Genomic DNA, 14,853 nt, shown 5'->3' with positions numbered 1-14,853 from the left:
AATTGCTACTTTGGAGTGTTTGAGCTTTTCATCATAAATTCAGAATTAGTGTAGAGAACTTCATTAAAATTGTAAAACCTACTGTCTACACTCTATAGGTTAGTATATATAATATATGAAATCTTTCTTTGTACCTCTTGCTTAAATTATGATGCTGAAATTAATTTGTAGATTTTAGAATTGAGAAATTTTATAGTGAATTAATATTCTGAAATTAATTTTTAGATTTAGGAATTGGATAACCACCAACTTAGTATTGTGTAGAATATATGAATTGTAATTTTGTGTTATAGGAAATTTGTGTATTTATATCAATATGAATATATATGTCTTAACTTAACTAAACTTGAGCATTTATCTGTAACTTGAAATTATATTTTCTTTGTTTGTTAAGAAAATTCATATACCATGCCTCCCAAGTACATGTCTGGATATCAAAAGAAGAAAAGAAAGCTGAGAATAGAATCATTAATTCAAAGTCAAGCTGGAGATATCAATAAGTACTTTACTCCCAATCTTGTAGAGAGTAAAAATGTGGCTGAAAATTTGTTGAATAACGAAGAGGATATGGGATTAAATGATGATGATAAAGTGCTTGAACCTGTCAATATGGATGAAATGGTTAACAATAATAATGAAGAGATTCTTGAATCTCTCATTGTAGATGAATCTGATTTTTTTGAGAAAGATGATGAGCAAGTTCAACATGAAACTTTAAGTCAAGAGACTTGTTTTGATGATCCAGGAAAGTGGGATAATATTGATAAAAAAATTAGAGACTTTTTAGTGGAGAGAGGTCCAAAAAGAGATGCTTGTACGTTGTTTCCAAAAGATAGTACCAACAGACATTTTAATGTATTGCATTATAAAAGAATTTTGTCAAACGGGGAGGAAAATGATAGAAGATGGCTATTATATTCAATTTCTTTGGACAAAATTTTTTGCTTTTGTTGTAAACTGTTCAAAAAGCAAAAGCATAAGATTGGTACTCAGTTAGCTAATGAAGGATACAACGACTGGCATAATTTGAGTCATTGTCTTACATCCCATGAAGCGAGTAAGGAACATATGGAGTGTATGACTGATTGGCTTGAATTAGAAAGAAGGTTGCAAAAGAATCAGACAATTGATGCAAGAGCACAAGTACAATTGAACAAAGAAAAAGAACACTGGAAACATGTGTTACATAGGATAATTGCTATTGTGCAAAGACTAGCAAAAAATAACTTGGCCTTTAGAGGAAGTTGTGAGAAGCTTTATGTTGAAAACAATGGTCTCTTTCTGCAAATGGTTGAAATGATTGCTGAGTTTGATCCAATAATGAATGAGCACCTTCGGCGTATTAAAGACCATGAAACTTATACTACATATCTTGGTAGCAGAATTCAAAATGAATTGATAGAAATGTTGGCAGGTGAGGTAAGAAAGAAATTACTTGCAAAAGTCAAAAAGGCAAAATACTTTTCAGTTATCTTAGATTGTACTCCAGATATTAGTCATAAGGAGCAAATGTCTCTTGTCATACGGTGTTTGGATGAGTCAGAAAATTCAATAAAAGTGAAAGAATATTGGATAGAATTTTTAGAGGTGGATGACACTTCTGGGCTTGGACTTTTTACACATCTTAAGGATGCTTTAATCCATCTTGAGCTTGATATTGATGATATACGAGGTCAAGGATATGACAACGGATCTAACATGAAAGGAAAACACAAAGGTGTACAAAGAAGGTTGCTTGAAATAAATCCCAGAGCCTTTTATACTCCTTGTGGTTGTCATAGCCTTAATTTGGCATTATGTGATATGGTGAACTGTTGTCCTCAAGCTATGTCATTTTTTGGAGTAATACAACGCATTTATACATTATTCTCCTCTTCTACGAAGAGATGGAGAAATTTTAAAGATCATGTAAAGGGTTTGACAGTTAAGCCATTGTCACAAACACGCTGGGAAAGTCATGTTGAGAGCGTGAAACCTATAAAAGAACAAACTGCCCAAATTAGAGATGCTTTACTTGACTTAACAAATGATACTGAAGATCCCAAAACAAAAAGTGAAGCAGAGTCCTTGGCATTATATGAACTTGAGAAGTTTGAATTCTTACTTGGTGTGGTAATTTGGTATAAGTTGTTATTCGCAATTAACACTGTGAGTAAATTTCTTCAATCCGAAAATATGTATTGATGCTGCTATCAAACTCTTGCAAGGAGTTATTATATTTCTTGAAGAGTATAGAGAATCTGGTTTTGATAAGGCAATGGTTGAAGCTAAAGAAATGGCAAGTGAAATGGGCATTGAAGCAGTATTTCGAAAAAAAAGCGAGTTGTTAGTAGAAAAAAACAATTTGAAGAAAGTAGTAGTACAGAAATAGCATTGTCAGCAGAGGAGTCCTTCAGAGTTAACTACTTTCTCTTTATAGTTGATCAAGCTCATTCATCTATTGAGTCTCGATTTGCACAATTTAAAAAATATCAAGAAATATTTGGTTTTCTATTCAATGTGGAGAGGTTACAATGTTCTGATGATGAAAGCTTGTTGAGGTCTTGCAAGAATCTTGAAAGTTCTCTTGCACATAATGGTTATTCTGACGTTAATGGAGATGATTTGTTTTCAGAGTTAACATTTTTAAAGTGCTCTTTACCAGAGGAATCGAAATCAGCTATTGATGTATTAGATTATTTGAAAAAGATGGATGGTTGTTTTCCAAATGCTCATGTTGCTTACAAAATCTTGCTGACAATACCAGTTACAGTAGCAAGTGCAGAAAGAAGTTTCTCAAAGTTGAAGCTTATCAAAACTTTTCTTCGATCGACCATGTCACAAGAAAGATTGAATGGGCTAGCTATGTTATCAATTGAAAAAGAAATTATTGAACAACTTGATTATACAGACTTGATTAATATTTTTGCCGCCAAAACTGTAAGGCGGGTTGTCTTTAATTGACAGTTTCAATATGTTTGTCATTATTACTTAGTTATGATTGAAATATTTAGACTATTGTACATGGTATTGTATTGTATTGTATTATATATTATCTTTAAATTTGTTGATTTAATTAAAAAAAATCACTATAAAATAGCATGATTAATATAGGGGCCTGTTTTCTAAGTTAGACTCAGACCAAAAAACTAGTAGGATCGACCCTGAATATTTTATCTACCAACTCTTTAGAGGTTCAAGTATTATTTGATAATTTGAACACCAACTGAAAAAGAATACAAATGATGAGGCAAAAGAATTTGATAGTGAAAGAATAAAGATTTCGGAAATGGAAGATGGAAGTGACTTTCTAAATTTATAAGGGTAAAAGATCATGAAATATAAATCGTAATTGAAGATAATAGTGAATCATAATCGTCTTTAAATATTAGAATAAGGGTTGATATTTTTAGAATGGTCAAACAGATAGTTTGGTCCACTTTAAACACTGATGGGATCTAGGAAGATTCATCTGGTTTCATAGTAGCTAATTTTGCCCGGCAAGATAAGATTTACTTGGTTCACAATTGCTATATAGAACCTCTAGCCGTCATTGCTGACCTCATCAATCTCACTCCCACTCTCTATAACACTTCTCCACTCAATCTCCGGCTAGACTATGGACGACACTGAGGAGATCGTCATCATCGGCGCTGGCCTCGCAGGCCTCGCCGCCGCCGTCGGGCTTCACCGGAAGGGGCTCCGCAGCCTCGTCCTCGAGTCCTCCGACACTCTGCGGGCCGCCGGCTTCGTCCTCAACGTATGGACAAACGCCTGGCGAGCTCTAGATTCCCTCGGCGTCGGTGACTCCCTCCGCCGCCGCCACCTCCGCCTGCAAACGTAACTCGTACCCCAACCAAACTACGATCTCCAATCTCAAAATTCCGACTTGACCTGTTAAATTAATCTTTGCAGAGCGGTTGTTTCCTCTGCTTCCTCTGCTTCGCTCGTCACGAAACTACCGGCCAAGGAACATGAATTGCGCTGCGTGAGGAGGAACCTCCTCGTGGAAGCTCTCGCCGGGGAGCTTCCCCACGGCACCATAAGGTACTCATCCAAGGTCGTCTCCATAGAAGATTCCGGCGAGTTGAAGCTCCTCCATTTGGCCAACGGATCCACGCTCAAGGCTAAGGTGGTCATCGGCTGCGACGGCATCAACTCGATCGTCTCCAAATGGCTGGGCCTAAAGCCACCGACTTTCTCCGGCCGGCACTCCGCCCGTGGCTTCACCGTCCTCCCCGACGGCCACGGAATGAAGCCGGAGTTCACGCAGTACAACGGAGAAGGATTCAGAGCAGGGGTGGTGCCCTACGACGAGAAGAGCGTCTACTGGTTCTTCACTTGGGCTTCCAACGGAGAGAAAGAGACGATCCACGACGCCATGATGGTGAAAGAGTTTGTGCTCGGAAAGGTGAAAACCTCTGAAATACCAGAACAAGTCGTCGAAATCATAGAAAAGAGCGAGCTGAGCAGTGTGGCATCCGCCCCATTAAGATACAGATCGCCATTAAACTTGCTGAGCGGAAACATCTGCAAGGGAAACACCTGCGTGGCAGGCGATGCGTTCCACCCCATGACTCCTGACCTCGGGCAAGGAGGCTGCTCGGCCTTGGAAGATGGAGTCGTGCTGGCCAGGTGCTTGGCGGAAGCTCTCTGTGGAGGTGGAGTAGGAAATGGTGAGGAGGAGCAAAATCGTAGGGTTGAGGTAGCGCTGAAGGAGTACGAGAAGGCTCGGAAATGGAGAGCCTTCACACTTGTTGTTGGTTCATTTGCGTTGGGATTTGTTCAAGAAAGCGGCAACTGGTTTTTGCGTCTGGTGAGGGAGAGAATTTTGGCGGGTTTCATGGCTGAGAGTCGGTTCATCGCAGCAAATTTCGATTGCGGCAAATTGTAAGATCAGTGTGCCTTGTGCTGTTATATACTGAGGGATTCACGAGCATTCGATTCGGAGTACGAGCGTCTATAGTAATGGATGGCCTCTAGAAGACAATTGTCTTCGGATTTGTCCTGTGGGCAAATCTGAGAAGAATCATCGGATTTGTCCTGTGGGCAAATCTGAGAAGAATCATCCACTTTCAGTAAGGGTCTGTAAGGATTTAGACAGTCCTTTTGGGGCGGTGCGATGATTAAAATATGGAATGTTGTCACATAAAGTTTTGGGGTCGAAATTCGACGTGACCGAGCATAACCTCCCCCATGTCTTGGTCATTTGCACTAATGGCTAGTAGTCATCCGTGATTTACCTCCTCCGTGTTGACCTAGGAACAAGTTGGCGGGGGCGAACAAATTTTTTTTTTTTTTTTTTTGTCACATGTAAGGATTTAGACATCTTGATTAAAAAAAAAAAAAAATCAAATTTGATGTTATCTAGACTTCTAATTCTGTTAGATAAAATTGACTATTTTTGTTGTACATTGAGATTGGTTGAGAGGTTTAAAAATAATTTAAGATCCTTATATTTGATAAATATTTAATCTACTTATAATGAATCTAAAACTTGAAAAAGATTTTCCCTTCCTATTTTTTGATGTAATGATTCGTATAATTATTTATTTGACTACTGAAGAACAACTTATTGAGCCAAGTCAAGCCAGTTCACTATCATTGGATGATCAAATTGAAAGGTAATATATGTTGGTACAATATCCCTCAGGTCAAGGTTGACCTGGTCAACCAACTCTCTGTGAGAGTTGGCTTCTAAGCCTGATCGGTCTGGGGACCGATCAGGCCCTAGGCTGATCGGTCCCCAGACCGATCAACCAACTCTCTGTGAGAGTTGGCTTCGAAGCCTGATCGGTCTGGGGACCGATCAACCTAGGGCCTGATCGGTCCACAGACCGATCAGGTTGGAGCCTGATCGGTCCAGGCTTAGATTCTCTTCTACCAGAGTTGATTTTTTTTGTGTATTCTCGCTGACGTGGCAAGTACCGCAGCAAAACCGCAGATAAGGCACCGCAGCATAATATTTCTCTATATATATGAGAATATATATATATATATATATATATATATATATATATATATATATATATATATATAATATTATCATTATTAAATCAAGGGTAATATGGTAAAATATCACGTTAGGTTATATACTAAAACCTCCAAACAAATAAGATTTTACTGTATTACCTAAATTGAACCAAACAACCAATGGTTATGTTTCATTCCCTATAACCTTGGTTATGTGATTACTTGGTAATCACATAACTAAGGTTATGTGTCATAACTTGAACCAAACGCGCCCTTAGGGTAATATTGTACTTTGGCTCCTTCTTCAAATCTACACATCTTATTTTATGAACTTCAAAGGTTGAAAATAATTCTTCTAAGGTACTTACCTCTAGATTGTTATAGATACAATAAACATCTACTAAGGACACCCATTCAAAATTCCTAGGAAAGATATTAAGCGCGTACCTTAGCGAATCTTGATTGGTTACCTTTTTTCCGAGATTCGTGAGTTCGGTGATGAGTTCCTTTATTCTAGAGTGAAGGTGTGCAACGATTTCGCCTTCTTCTAATTTGAGGTTGTTGATCTGGTTCTGGAGCAAATCCCGTCTCGCGAGTTTTGCCTCCAAGGTCCCTTCGTGTAGTTCCAGGAATTTCTCCCAGAGCTCCTTGGCTGACTCATAGACTTCGATCTGGTTGACTTCTTGACGTGGTAAGATGCTAAGCAGATGAAACTCTGTTTTTCCATTTGCCACAAAGTTTGCTTGCTCCTTTTTCGTCCATTGGTATTATTTTTTGCCTTCTGGTGCTATAAAACCAAATTTCATGATTAATAGTAAATCAAAATATGTCTTAAAGAATACCTCCATCTTTTTCTTCCAGCTCGTGAATTCCCCCTCGAACTTAGTTGGATAGATGCTCGGTCTGACCATTTCTTGTGCTTCATTCGACGGTTAATCCTCCTGAAGCTGTTAGGCTCTGATACCACTTATTGGTCCCTTGGCAGCCGGTTAGAGGGGGTGAATAGCCCTGCAAAAATAAAACACCTTTCTCATCCTTTACAGCTTGATTAAACTAACACTTGTATTAAAAAACTGATTAAAAAGAAGATGCACAAAAGGGTTACTTGATTTGTAATCAGGGGATTGTTAATCCAAAGAAATTGAAAGCTCACTAAAAATCTCTTTTGGGCGGAGAAGCCTCTTGCAACAGTCAAAACTCACAACTACAAAGATAAAGTCAAATGGAATCAATTATAAGTGTTGTTCTGAGCTACTGAGGCCAGGACTGTATTTATAGCCTTGGTCGGAGCGCCTAGAAGGGTTCCAGGCGTCTATAGGGGAATAATATTTTATCCCCTTTGTAACGAAATGCGCTACATCGCGTTTAGATGAATTCCTTGGTCTGAGCGCCCGAAAGGGTTCCAGGCGCCCGAACTGGTCCAGACTAAAAAAGTCAAATTTTTGTTGACTTTCGATCCCGGTCTTCGACTCTGGTTCTGCTCGCATTGGTCCAAGCTAAGTCTTCCGCTCAGGTTTCACTTGCTTGGGTGATTTCGGTCATCCTGAATAAGGCTCACCTGAACCCATTTTTCGACCTTCCCGAGCAACCTTCCACTCTAGCTTCTCGTCCCTCGGAAACGTCGTGTTTCTTCTTCTCGCCCGCCAGTGTACTTTTTCGCAGCGCCTCGTCCTTAAGATGCATCAAGCCCGTCAGCTCTCTCTCGTGTCGTCCTTCTCGCTAGCTGCGCCTTTCGCTCGACTTTCTATGCTCCTAAATTCCTGTACACTTAAACACAGACTTGGTTGATCACATCAAAATTACTTGGGATACTAACAATTTCAAACAAGTCAAGGGTGACCGAATGCTTGGCGGAAATCATTGGGGAGTGAACCCTAGTCGGGGGGAAAAGTCTTAGAGGAGAGGAGTAACATCGATTGATCGAATACTTGAGGGGAGGCTCGAAGAATGTCAATAGTAACCAGATGCTTAAGGGGAGGCTGAGAGCATATCAAGGTTGACCAGATATTTGGGGAGAGGCCTAAACCATGAGAATTATGGTGGTCCTTCGTTTGAGAGTAGGATTGCTAGAAATACAATCAAAATCCCATATTGAAAATACATGAAAAAAATCATAGGTTTATAAGATGAAAGATATCTCCATTAATATGAGGTATTTCAGGTAGAGTTCAAAAATAAATCCATAAGTATTTAAGTTCATAATGGATAATATCATATCATTATTATGAGAATATATAAATTCTCTTAGTTCTAATAAAAACCTATTAAACCGTACGTTGCGTCGTCCCTGTCAAAGTTGTTAGAAAATCTCAACATTTTATATCATCTAGGTATTGATGCAAAAGAGAAGCATTATTTATGTTAGAATATATAAATATTTATGTATTTGTTTTCAAGGACTATTGAAATAAATACACTTTTTTAATTGATAATATATAAATATTATTTATGTTTGATCAATCAAATAATATATTTGATTTGATTGATCTAATTATGAGATTTCTTGGGTATTTGGGTGTGTGATTTAGGTTGACGAGGCTAATTAAAGATACTAGTTAAGTTAATCAGGTTTGTTAGGCTGAGTTGATTAGTCAACTTAAACTCAAATGAGCAAGGCAATTTGATAATTAACAATAATTATTATGAAACCACCAAAGTTACTCAATTAATTAACCACTCTGCAGTCCTTCCTCACTTCCTCTCCTCCCTGTAAGTTTCCCATCCTGACCATGGACTTCACAAACGCCTTGAAGAAGTCTTCCTGCGAGCTCGCAAAGTGGGACACGAAGCCTTGGGTTTTAGGGTGCGTGAGAAGGGCCTCGTCGGAGGAGAACAAGCCCCGGCCTCGGAGGAGCAGCTCGTAGTAGGCGTTGTCAAACACGGCGGGGGTGACGGTGTCCATGGCCGACCCTGCGTTCCTCACCTTGTTGTGGACGGGGCAGATCCGCCGGAGCCGCGCCGCGAAGCTGGGGTCCAGCGTGGGGTCCACGTCGGTGGTCGCGTTGAAGTTGTGGATCCTGTTCTGGAAGGAGGAGCAGTGGGCGAAGCCCAAGGTGTGCCCTCCTTCATCAAGGCAAAAACAAGTTAATTATTTTTAATCAAATTAAGAAGTTATTTTTTAATTTTGGAAGTGAATTTTTCATGAACTCTCGTTGCACATGACACGGTCCCATCTCTCACCATTGCAAAAGAAGTTTTTGCTCACAGCAGGAAAGATACAGATAAAACAGTACAAATTAAAGTGCAGGTTAAAACGTTAAGGAGAAGGGAATAAGAAGAGGCTGATGGAAAGAGACAAATAAGACAGCCAGAAAGAGGGCAGTTTGAGGGCTACATAATGCAGTGGCTTAAGGCAAGAAAGTGTACGGAAATTAACAATAAAAGGAAGGGTGGTGGATCACTGAAACAAAGCTCACCAAAATTCTTCCTTACTTTTTGTTTTTAAAAAGAAAGAATATTCTTGGGCACATGTTTACTCGTCAAAATAATATTTCTTTTAAAAAATAATAATAATTGATCATATTTCTTATTCTAAAAATTATTAGCGAGTGCTGATTGACGATCGAGTGAGTTAAGTCTATGCAGCAGTTTAATCCCTAGACTTAATTATAACTGAAGCAGAGTCTGAAAGTGACTGTTACCTGAGAGAACTACCAAGTCCTTGGTGGACAGTCGTCTCTGCGAGAAGCTCTGCTTCAGCTGCGTGAGGTTGAAGGTCGGAGCCGGCAGTTGATTCGTCTCGTTGGCTCTGGAAACCCTCCCATCTCTTCTACCCTGCGGAACCTCCCACGCCGGCCCTCCCGACTGCGGCAGTACTCCAAATTATCAGACCAGAATCATCAATGCAAGCTCCCAAGCCAAAACCACCACACTTACCAGTGCGACCGAGTCCCTAGCAGCCAAAGCCAAAATATCGGCACAGGAAACCACGCCCGGGCACAGCTTCTCCACTGCCCTCTTGGCGTGGTCGATGACGTAGAAAGCATGGAGCGAGATGTTCGGAGGCCCGTCCTTCTCTGCTTTCTCGCCCCCCTTCGAGTTCAGCAACACGGAAGCATCGCAGCCCTGCAACGACAACTACAGTACTCAATCCGACGACACCGCCGATCGATGAAGCCGGAAAAATAGAAGAGGTACATATACCCTAATGAAACAATCATGGAAATGCATGCGAAGCAGAGCCGCGGGAACTGTGTTGTCATTCGCTATGGCCTTCTTCACGGCCGCAGTTACTGCTCGTTCGGCATCCGGGCAGGTCTTGGCGTAGTAGTCCACGCTCAACGCATTGCCCAAATGAAGAAGAGAGAAGACCAGAAGAGAAGCAGTGATCATGGAAGCCATTGCTGCTGCTTTCACTTGATGGGCAAGGCGAAGGTGGAACAGAGCACATATATATACAATGCACTGAAAACTTTTTTTTTTTTTTTTAGGGTATTGGTAAGGAAGGACAATGAGTGGAGTTGTGTTTTTGAAGCTATGTATCAAGTTAGGTTTCCCCCTCACATGTGCTCTAGGTACACTTGTCTCTTCCTATGAATTTCAAGATCAATTCAGTGAAATAGGTGGATCATGGCGGGCAAGAATGGAGAAGGAAATGGTAGGGTTCCATGGGACCAAGGATTAATTGTGACTCACTAACAAACTCTTAACACCAATTGTCACACTTTGGGTTGCGGGTGAGGAGTGGCGACTAACCACTGGGGACTGTTTGGGGTACAAACTAATTAATCCTTTGTTGAAATTAAAGCTCGAATAACTAAACTCGAATTTAAGTCATTTCGAATTATAGTTCTATTATGCTCGAATCAAAGTTCAAACAATATTTCGAGTTCAAGCTCGAAGTTTATTTTGAACTGGGCTCAAGCCAAAAATATTTATATTTTGGAGCTTCTAATCAAATTTGAATATCACACATATTTTTTAAACTCAAATTCAAATATTAATATTTTCATACTATTCGGGTTCATTTGGGGATGGTCTTTCTCCATGTATGTCAAGATTCTTCATTGATTTATTTGTGTTAAATGGAAACCCTAGGGCACACAAGGAACCTATCACTATGAGTTGTTAAGGATTAAAAAAAAAGTAGGAAAAAAAGGTATAAAGTTTTTTCTTTGTATGGGTGCAAATGGTATGAGTATTCATCGATATTTAACCATGTTTAGTTGTGTCAAAAGAAAAGACAAAGACGGTACTAACATTCTAGCTCGAATAGGTTAGAGGACGGTGGCAGGAAGTTAATAGAGGAAAAGAACATTCTAGAAAACGAATATGTAAATTGATAATTGTAAACATAGGATGGATATAAAGGTCTGATGCACAAACCTTCTATTAATATATAATTTTGGAAAAAAAAAAATCGGATTATATTGAGATTTTTTTTGTACGCGACCTCATGTTTATACAAGAGATTATTTTCACGATTCAAATTTATAATTTCAAAATCGCACAATACTAATTAATTTTATCTTTACGGTGACACTGTCCTTTTAAAATAGGACATGATGTAAACATTTTAAAAAGGTCAGATGAGTGGTTTAATAAATTATCGATCAGTTAATTTTGAGGATACATGACAGAGACTTCACATGTTACATCCCAGTTAAAGATCGACTCAAGTTAAACGACGATTCTCTTTTTCTTTTGACGCATGCACGTAGGTGAAAGAAAATTCACGATTCGTCAAAGCTAGATGGACATGTACCTCAAAGGCAAGGAAAGGAAGAGAGTTAAGGGTAAGTTGAGGTTATTAGGGTTTAAGATTTAGGGTAAGTAGAGGTTATTATTAGAGAATTGTTGGTGGTTGGAGCTGAACTATCATATAAGGCGATGATGTGATGCAATAACATGGAGGTCTAAAGTGGGAGTAGGAAGCTATGCATTGCGTATCTTGTCCTTACCCGAGTGGGAATCAATCAATTAATCCATGATATATTATATATTAATTTGTTGGCACCTTAATGTAGGTCAATTCGTCAATATGAGTCTTCAAATTTCAAACTGCTATAACTTTTGATTTGGAATTCGAAATCAGACTGTCTATCGTCACACGTGCAAAATTCAAAAATCTACATTTGTTACTGGTGTAATTATAACCGTCAATTTTCAACCCAAAATTTTGACATTTAAACCCTTTTTAGGGTCTTTTTACTATTTTTGATAATTTTTATTTTTTGGATATTTAAGGTAATTTTCATATTTATGGTATTTTTTATAGAGAATTTATTTTGATCCACATCTTGATTTGAGTTAAGATAGTTAAATTAATTACTTTTCTTTTTAGATAAAAATATATTTAATTTTTTTTACAAGATTGAAATTAAGATCTGTTAATTATAATTATTATAATTTCTTTCCTTATTTGAGTCTTAAGTTGCGATCTATATAATAGTCATATTTAGGTATTAGGGATGAACTCTGTAAGTTTTAATAAAAGATTTCTTTCTTGGAGGTTCTTTTTCTTATTTTTTTTCTTAATTTTACTTTTTCGCATCAACCCAAAAGATAATCACTATCCTACTTGACGTCACACCTAATAAATAGTGTCAACCAGTTAATTCTTCGAATCAAGTAATTTTGAGATGGTCTATTTATCCCTATGAAAGTTTTTTTTTTAAGTAGTCATCAAAGTAAATCGATCGAGAGGTGTTCATGTCCGCTTTCTTAAACCTTCTATTGATGGGAGGAATAATATAATCTTATATAATTGGTCGTAGTTTCCATCGTAATTTGTAGGATCCGTATTTAAAAGTCGAACTAGCTAGTGCTCATCGAAGTCTCGGGGACAATAAATAATGTGTTAATGCAATATATAGATATAAAGTAACATGTATTTATTATCCATCATCAGAATCTTTGCATATATACTCTTTGACATGTGGGGATTGAGATGCAGACAAAACTAATAATAATAATAATAATAATTGTAGGTAGCAGTGACTAATTTATATTCATACTATGTGACGAATACCATCCAACCAATTATACATATTTATCTTCGAATGAGCCAAAGTGAATACTAAGAGAAGAGTCGAAGAGCTTCAACTTGTTAGGTGTGCCACTTTTGCATTTCATATTATTCTTCTTCCCTCTTTATTTGTCAATGTCCATGTTTTATGTTTTCCTATTCAACTGTTGTGACATGAAAGAAATTTTAAAACTTTGTTTTATGTTTCAGCGGTGTTGATTGTGGTTTCCATTTAAGAAATCGGGAAAAGAAAAGTTTTAATGGTAGATTAGGAGTAAATATGGGAGCAAAAATATGTCAATTAAATTGGGGGAAAGTCTTGTGGGTTTGAGGAAGTAAATCATGGGTTCAGATTTTTTTTTCTTCTTGATTCTTAAATCGATAGTAATTATTGTTTCATGAATTTATGCAAATAGTCATCATTCTAAAAGCTTGGCTTTGTCACTATGTCTCTTCCTATAAGTTAGCACAATATTAAATTAGTGAGTTCTAGCTCTAAATCTGCACAATACTAAATTAGTGAGTTCTAACTTTAAATCCTTCGTTGTATGTAATTGTAAAAGTTTATGTTAATTATTATTTTTTATGTTGATAAATCTTTCAATAGTAAGATTTTTTTTTATTACCCTTGAAAATTAAAGAATTCTTAGATTTATTATGACATAGAGGTAATTCAAATCGATTGACACGACAAACTAATTTTATTGGCCTATATTTTTTGATGAAATTTGACAATTCCCTAAAATTTCAAAGGTGAACATGAAATTTGACATAAATAGAGACAACCCCGCGTTGAAAACTTCGAACCGTTTCATCATTAACAAGTCCTCTTTAGGAAATTCTAATTTTTTTAATTAAAAACTTTGTTTAATCCATAAACAAAAAAGGGGGCAAAAAGAGAGACAAAGGTCTCTTTCTTCTCCCAATTCACTCTTTTTTCCTTTCTATTTTGGTTATTAAATTTGGATATCCATGTTAAACCCTTTCTCTTTCTTCTCCATCTTCTCTCTTGATTCCCTTTCTCATCTTCTCACCTATGTTAAGGCTATATTTTGAGTGGGGGTGTACTTTCCCATTTATTAGGATGGTTAATAAAAAATTTCATAAGAACAAATTAGTCACTTTCAAAATTAATTGGTCGGAAGAATTAGATACCTAAATTACTTTAAAAAAAAAAGTGAAGATCGCACTTGAATCATGAAAAGAAATTAAAATTTTATGTGTTTAGAGGAAAACAGAGAGAATGATTTAAGTAATTCTTGATTAATTTTCTACCCATAGTTTTTTAGTTTTATGAGCTCTTTACTTAGCTCCATTTTTTGAACTCTTTACTTCGAGCTTAATTTTTTGGGTTCTCTTAAACAAGCTCAATAAGTCGCATGTGCAGTCCATTTCTTGGACTTCTTTAGACAAAATTATTATAATGCGGTTATCAACTACTAGTGGGATGGATCATCATTTCTGACCACTAATAATTGGACAATTGACAATTAATAATGATAATTAAAATTAATGGTCATCAAGTCGAGATTAATAACATGTAGAAATCAGCGTCGGAGCCAAGAATTATAATTTGCTCAAGCTAAAAAAATAATTAAAAATAACAAAAAAAAACTCAGAGTAAAAGCAGAATTTGATTTGTAAATTTAAGACCGACGTAGTGAACAATTGCATTAAAAAAAATTAAAATGAAAACCCGGGCTAAAGCCGAACCAATGAACAATTCCTAAATTTTTTAGAGATCGTGGGAACAAAAGGGTTAACTATGCAATATGTTAATAAATATCATACATATACTTTTCCCTTCATCTATCTGTATGTTTGTTTTATCTGTTCTTGTTGATTAATAGTAGGTCAGATTGGACGTCGGACCGGCCGGTCGATGAGAAATCGGAGGAAAAAGCTGGTCGAAAAGGGAAGAATCATTCGTTCAT

General features: G+C 37.3%; 3 protein-coding genes across 3 annotated transcripts; 2 read left to right on the top strand and 1 right to left on the bottom strand.

The window, feature by feature from the left end:
- Positions 1 to 408: 408 nt before the first annotated feature.
- LOC122048574 (zinc finger MYM-type protein 1-like) lies at positions 409 to 2,943 on the top strand. The gene is made up of 2 exons (XM_042610126.1): positions 409 to 2,112; positions 2,320 to 2,943. The coding sequence occupies exons 1-2, from the start codon at positions 409 to 411 to the stop codon at positions 2,941 to 2,943; spliced, it is 2,328 nt and encodes a 775-aa protein (XP_042466060.1).
- A 624-nt stretch (positions 2,944 to 3,567) lies between these two features.
- Positions 3,568 to 5,147, top strand: LOC122046817 (monooxygenase 2-like). The gene is made up of 2 exons (XM_042607712.1): positions 3,568 to 3,819; positions 3,895 to 5,147. Exons 1-2 carry the CDS (start codon positions 3,599 to 3,601, stop codon positions 4,871 to 4,873), a joined length of 1,200 nt encoding a protein of 399 aa, XP_042463646.1. The 5' UTR covers positions 3,568 to 3,598; the 3' UTR covers positions 4,874 to 5,147.
- Positions 5,148 to 8,548: 3,401 nt separating this feature from the next.
- LOC122046816 (peroxidase 64-like) lies at positions 8,549 to 10,336 on the bottom strand. Its single transcript, XM_042607711.1, has 4 exons — positions 10,096 to 10,336; positions 9,829 to 10,017; positions 9,594 to 9,756; positions 8,549 to 9,015 (listed from the first exon to the last, which is right to left on the bottom strand). Exons 1-4 carry the CDS (start codon positions 10,291 to 10,293, stop codon positions 8,618 to 8,620), a joined length of 948 nt encoding a protein of 315 aa, XP_042463645.1. The 5' UTR covers positions 10,294 to 10,336; the 3' UTR covers positions 8,549 to 8,617.
- Positions 10,337 to 14,853: the final 4,517 nt, after the last annotated feature.

The sequence above is a fragment of the Zingiber officinale genome, chromosome 2B (genome assembly GCF_018446385.1).
Source record: "Zingiber officinale cultivar Zhangliang chromosome 2B, Zo_v1.1, whole genome shotgun sequence".
Taxonomy (NCBI): domain Eukaryota; kingdom Viridiplantae; phylum Streptophyta; class Magnoliopsida; order Zingiberales; family Zingiberaceae; genus Zingiber; species Zingiber officinale.
The sequence above is the reverse complement of the archived record's forward strand: the minus strand, read 5'-3'. Positions and strand labels throughout refer to the sequence as shown.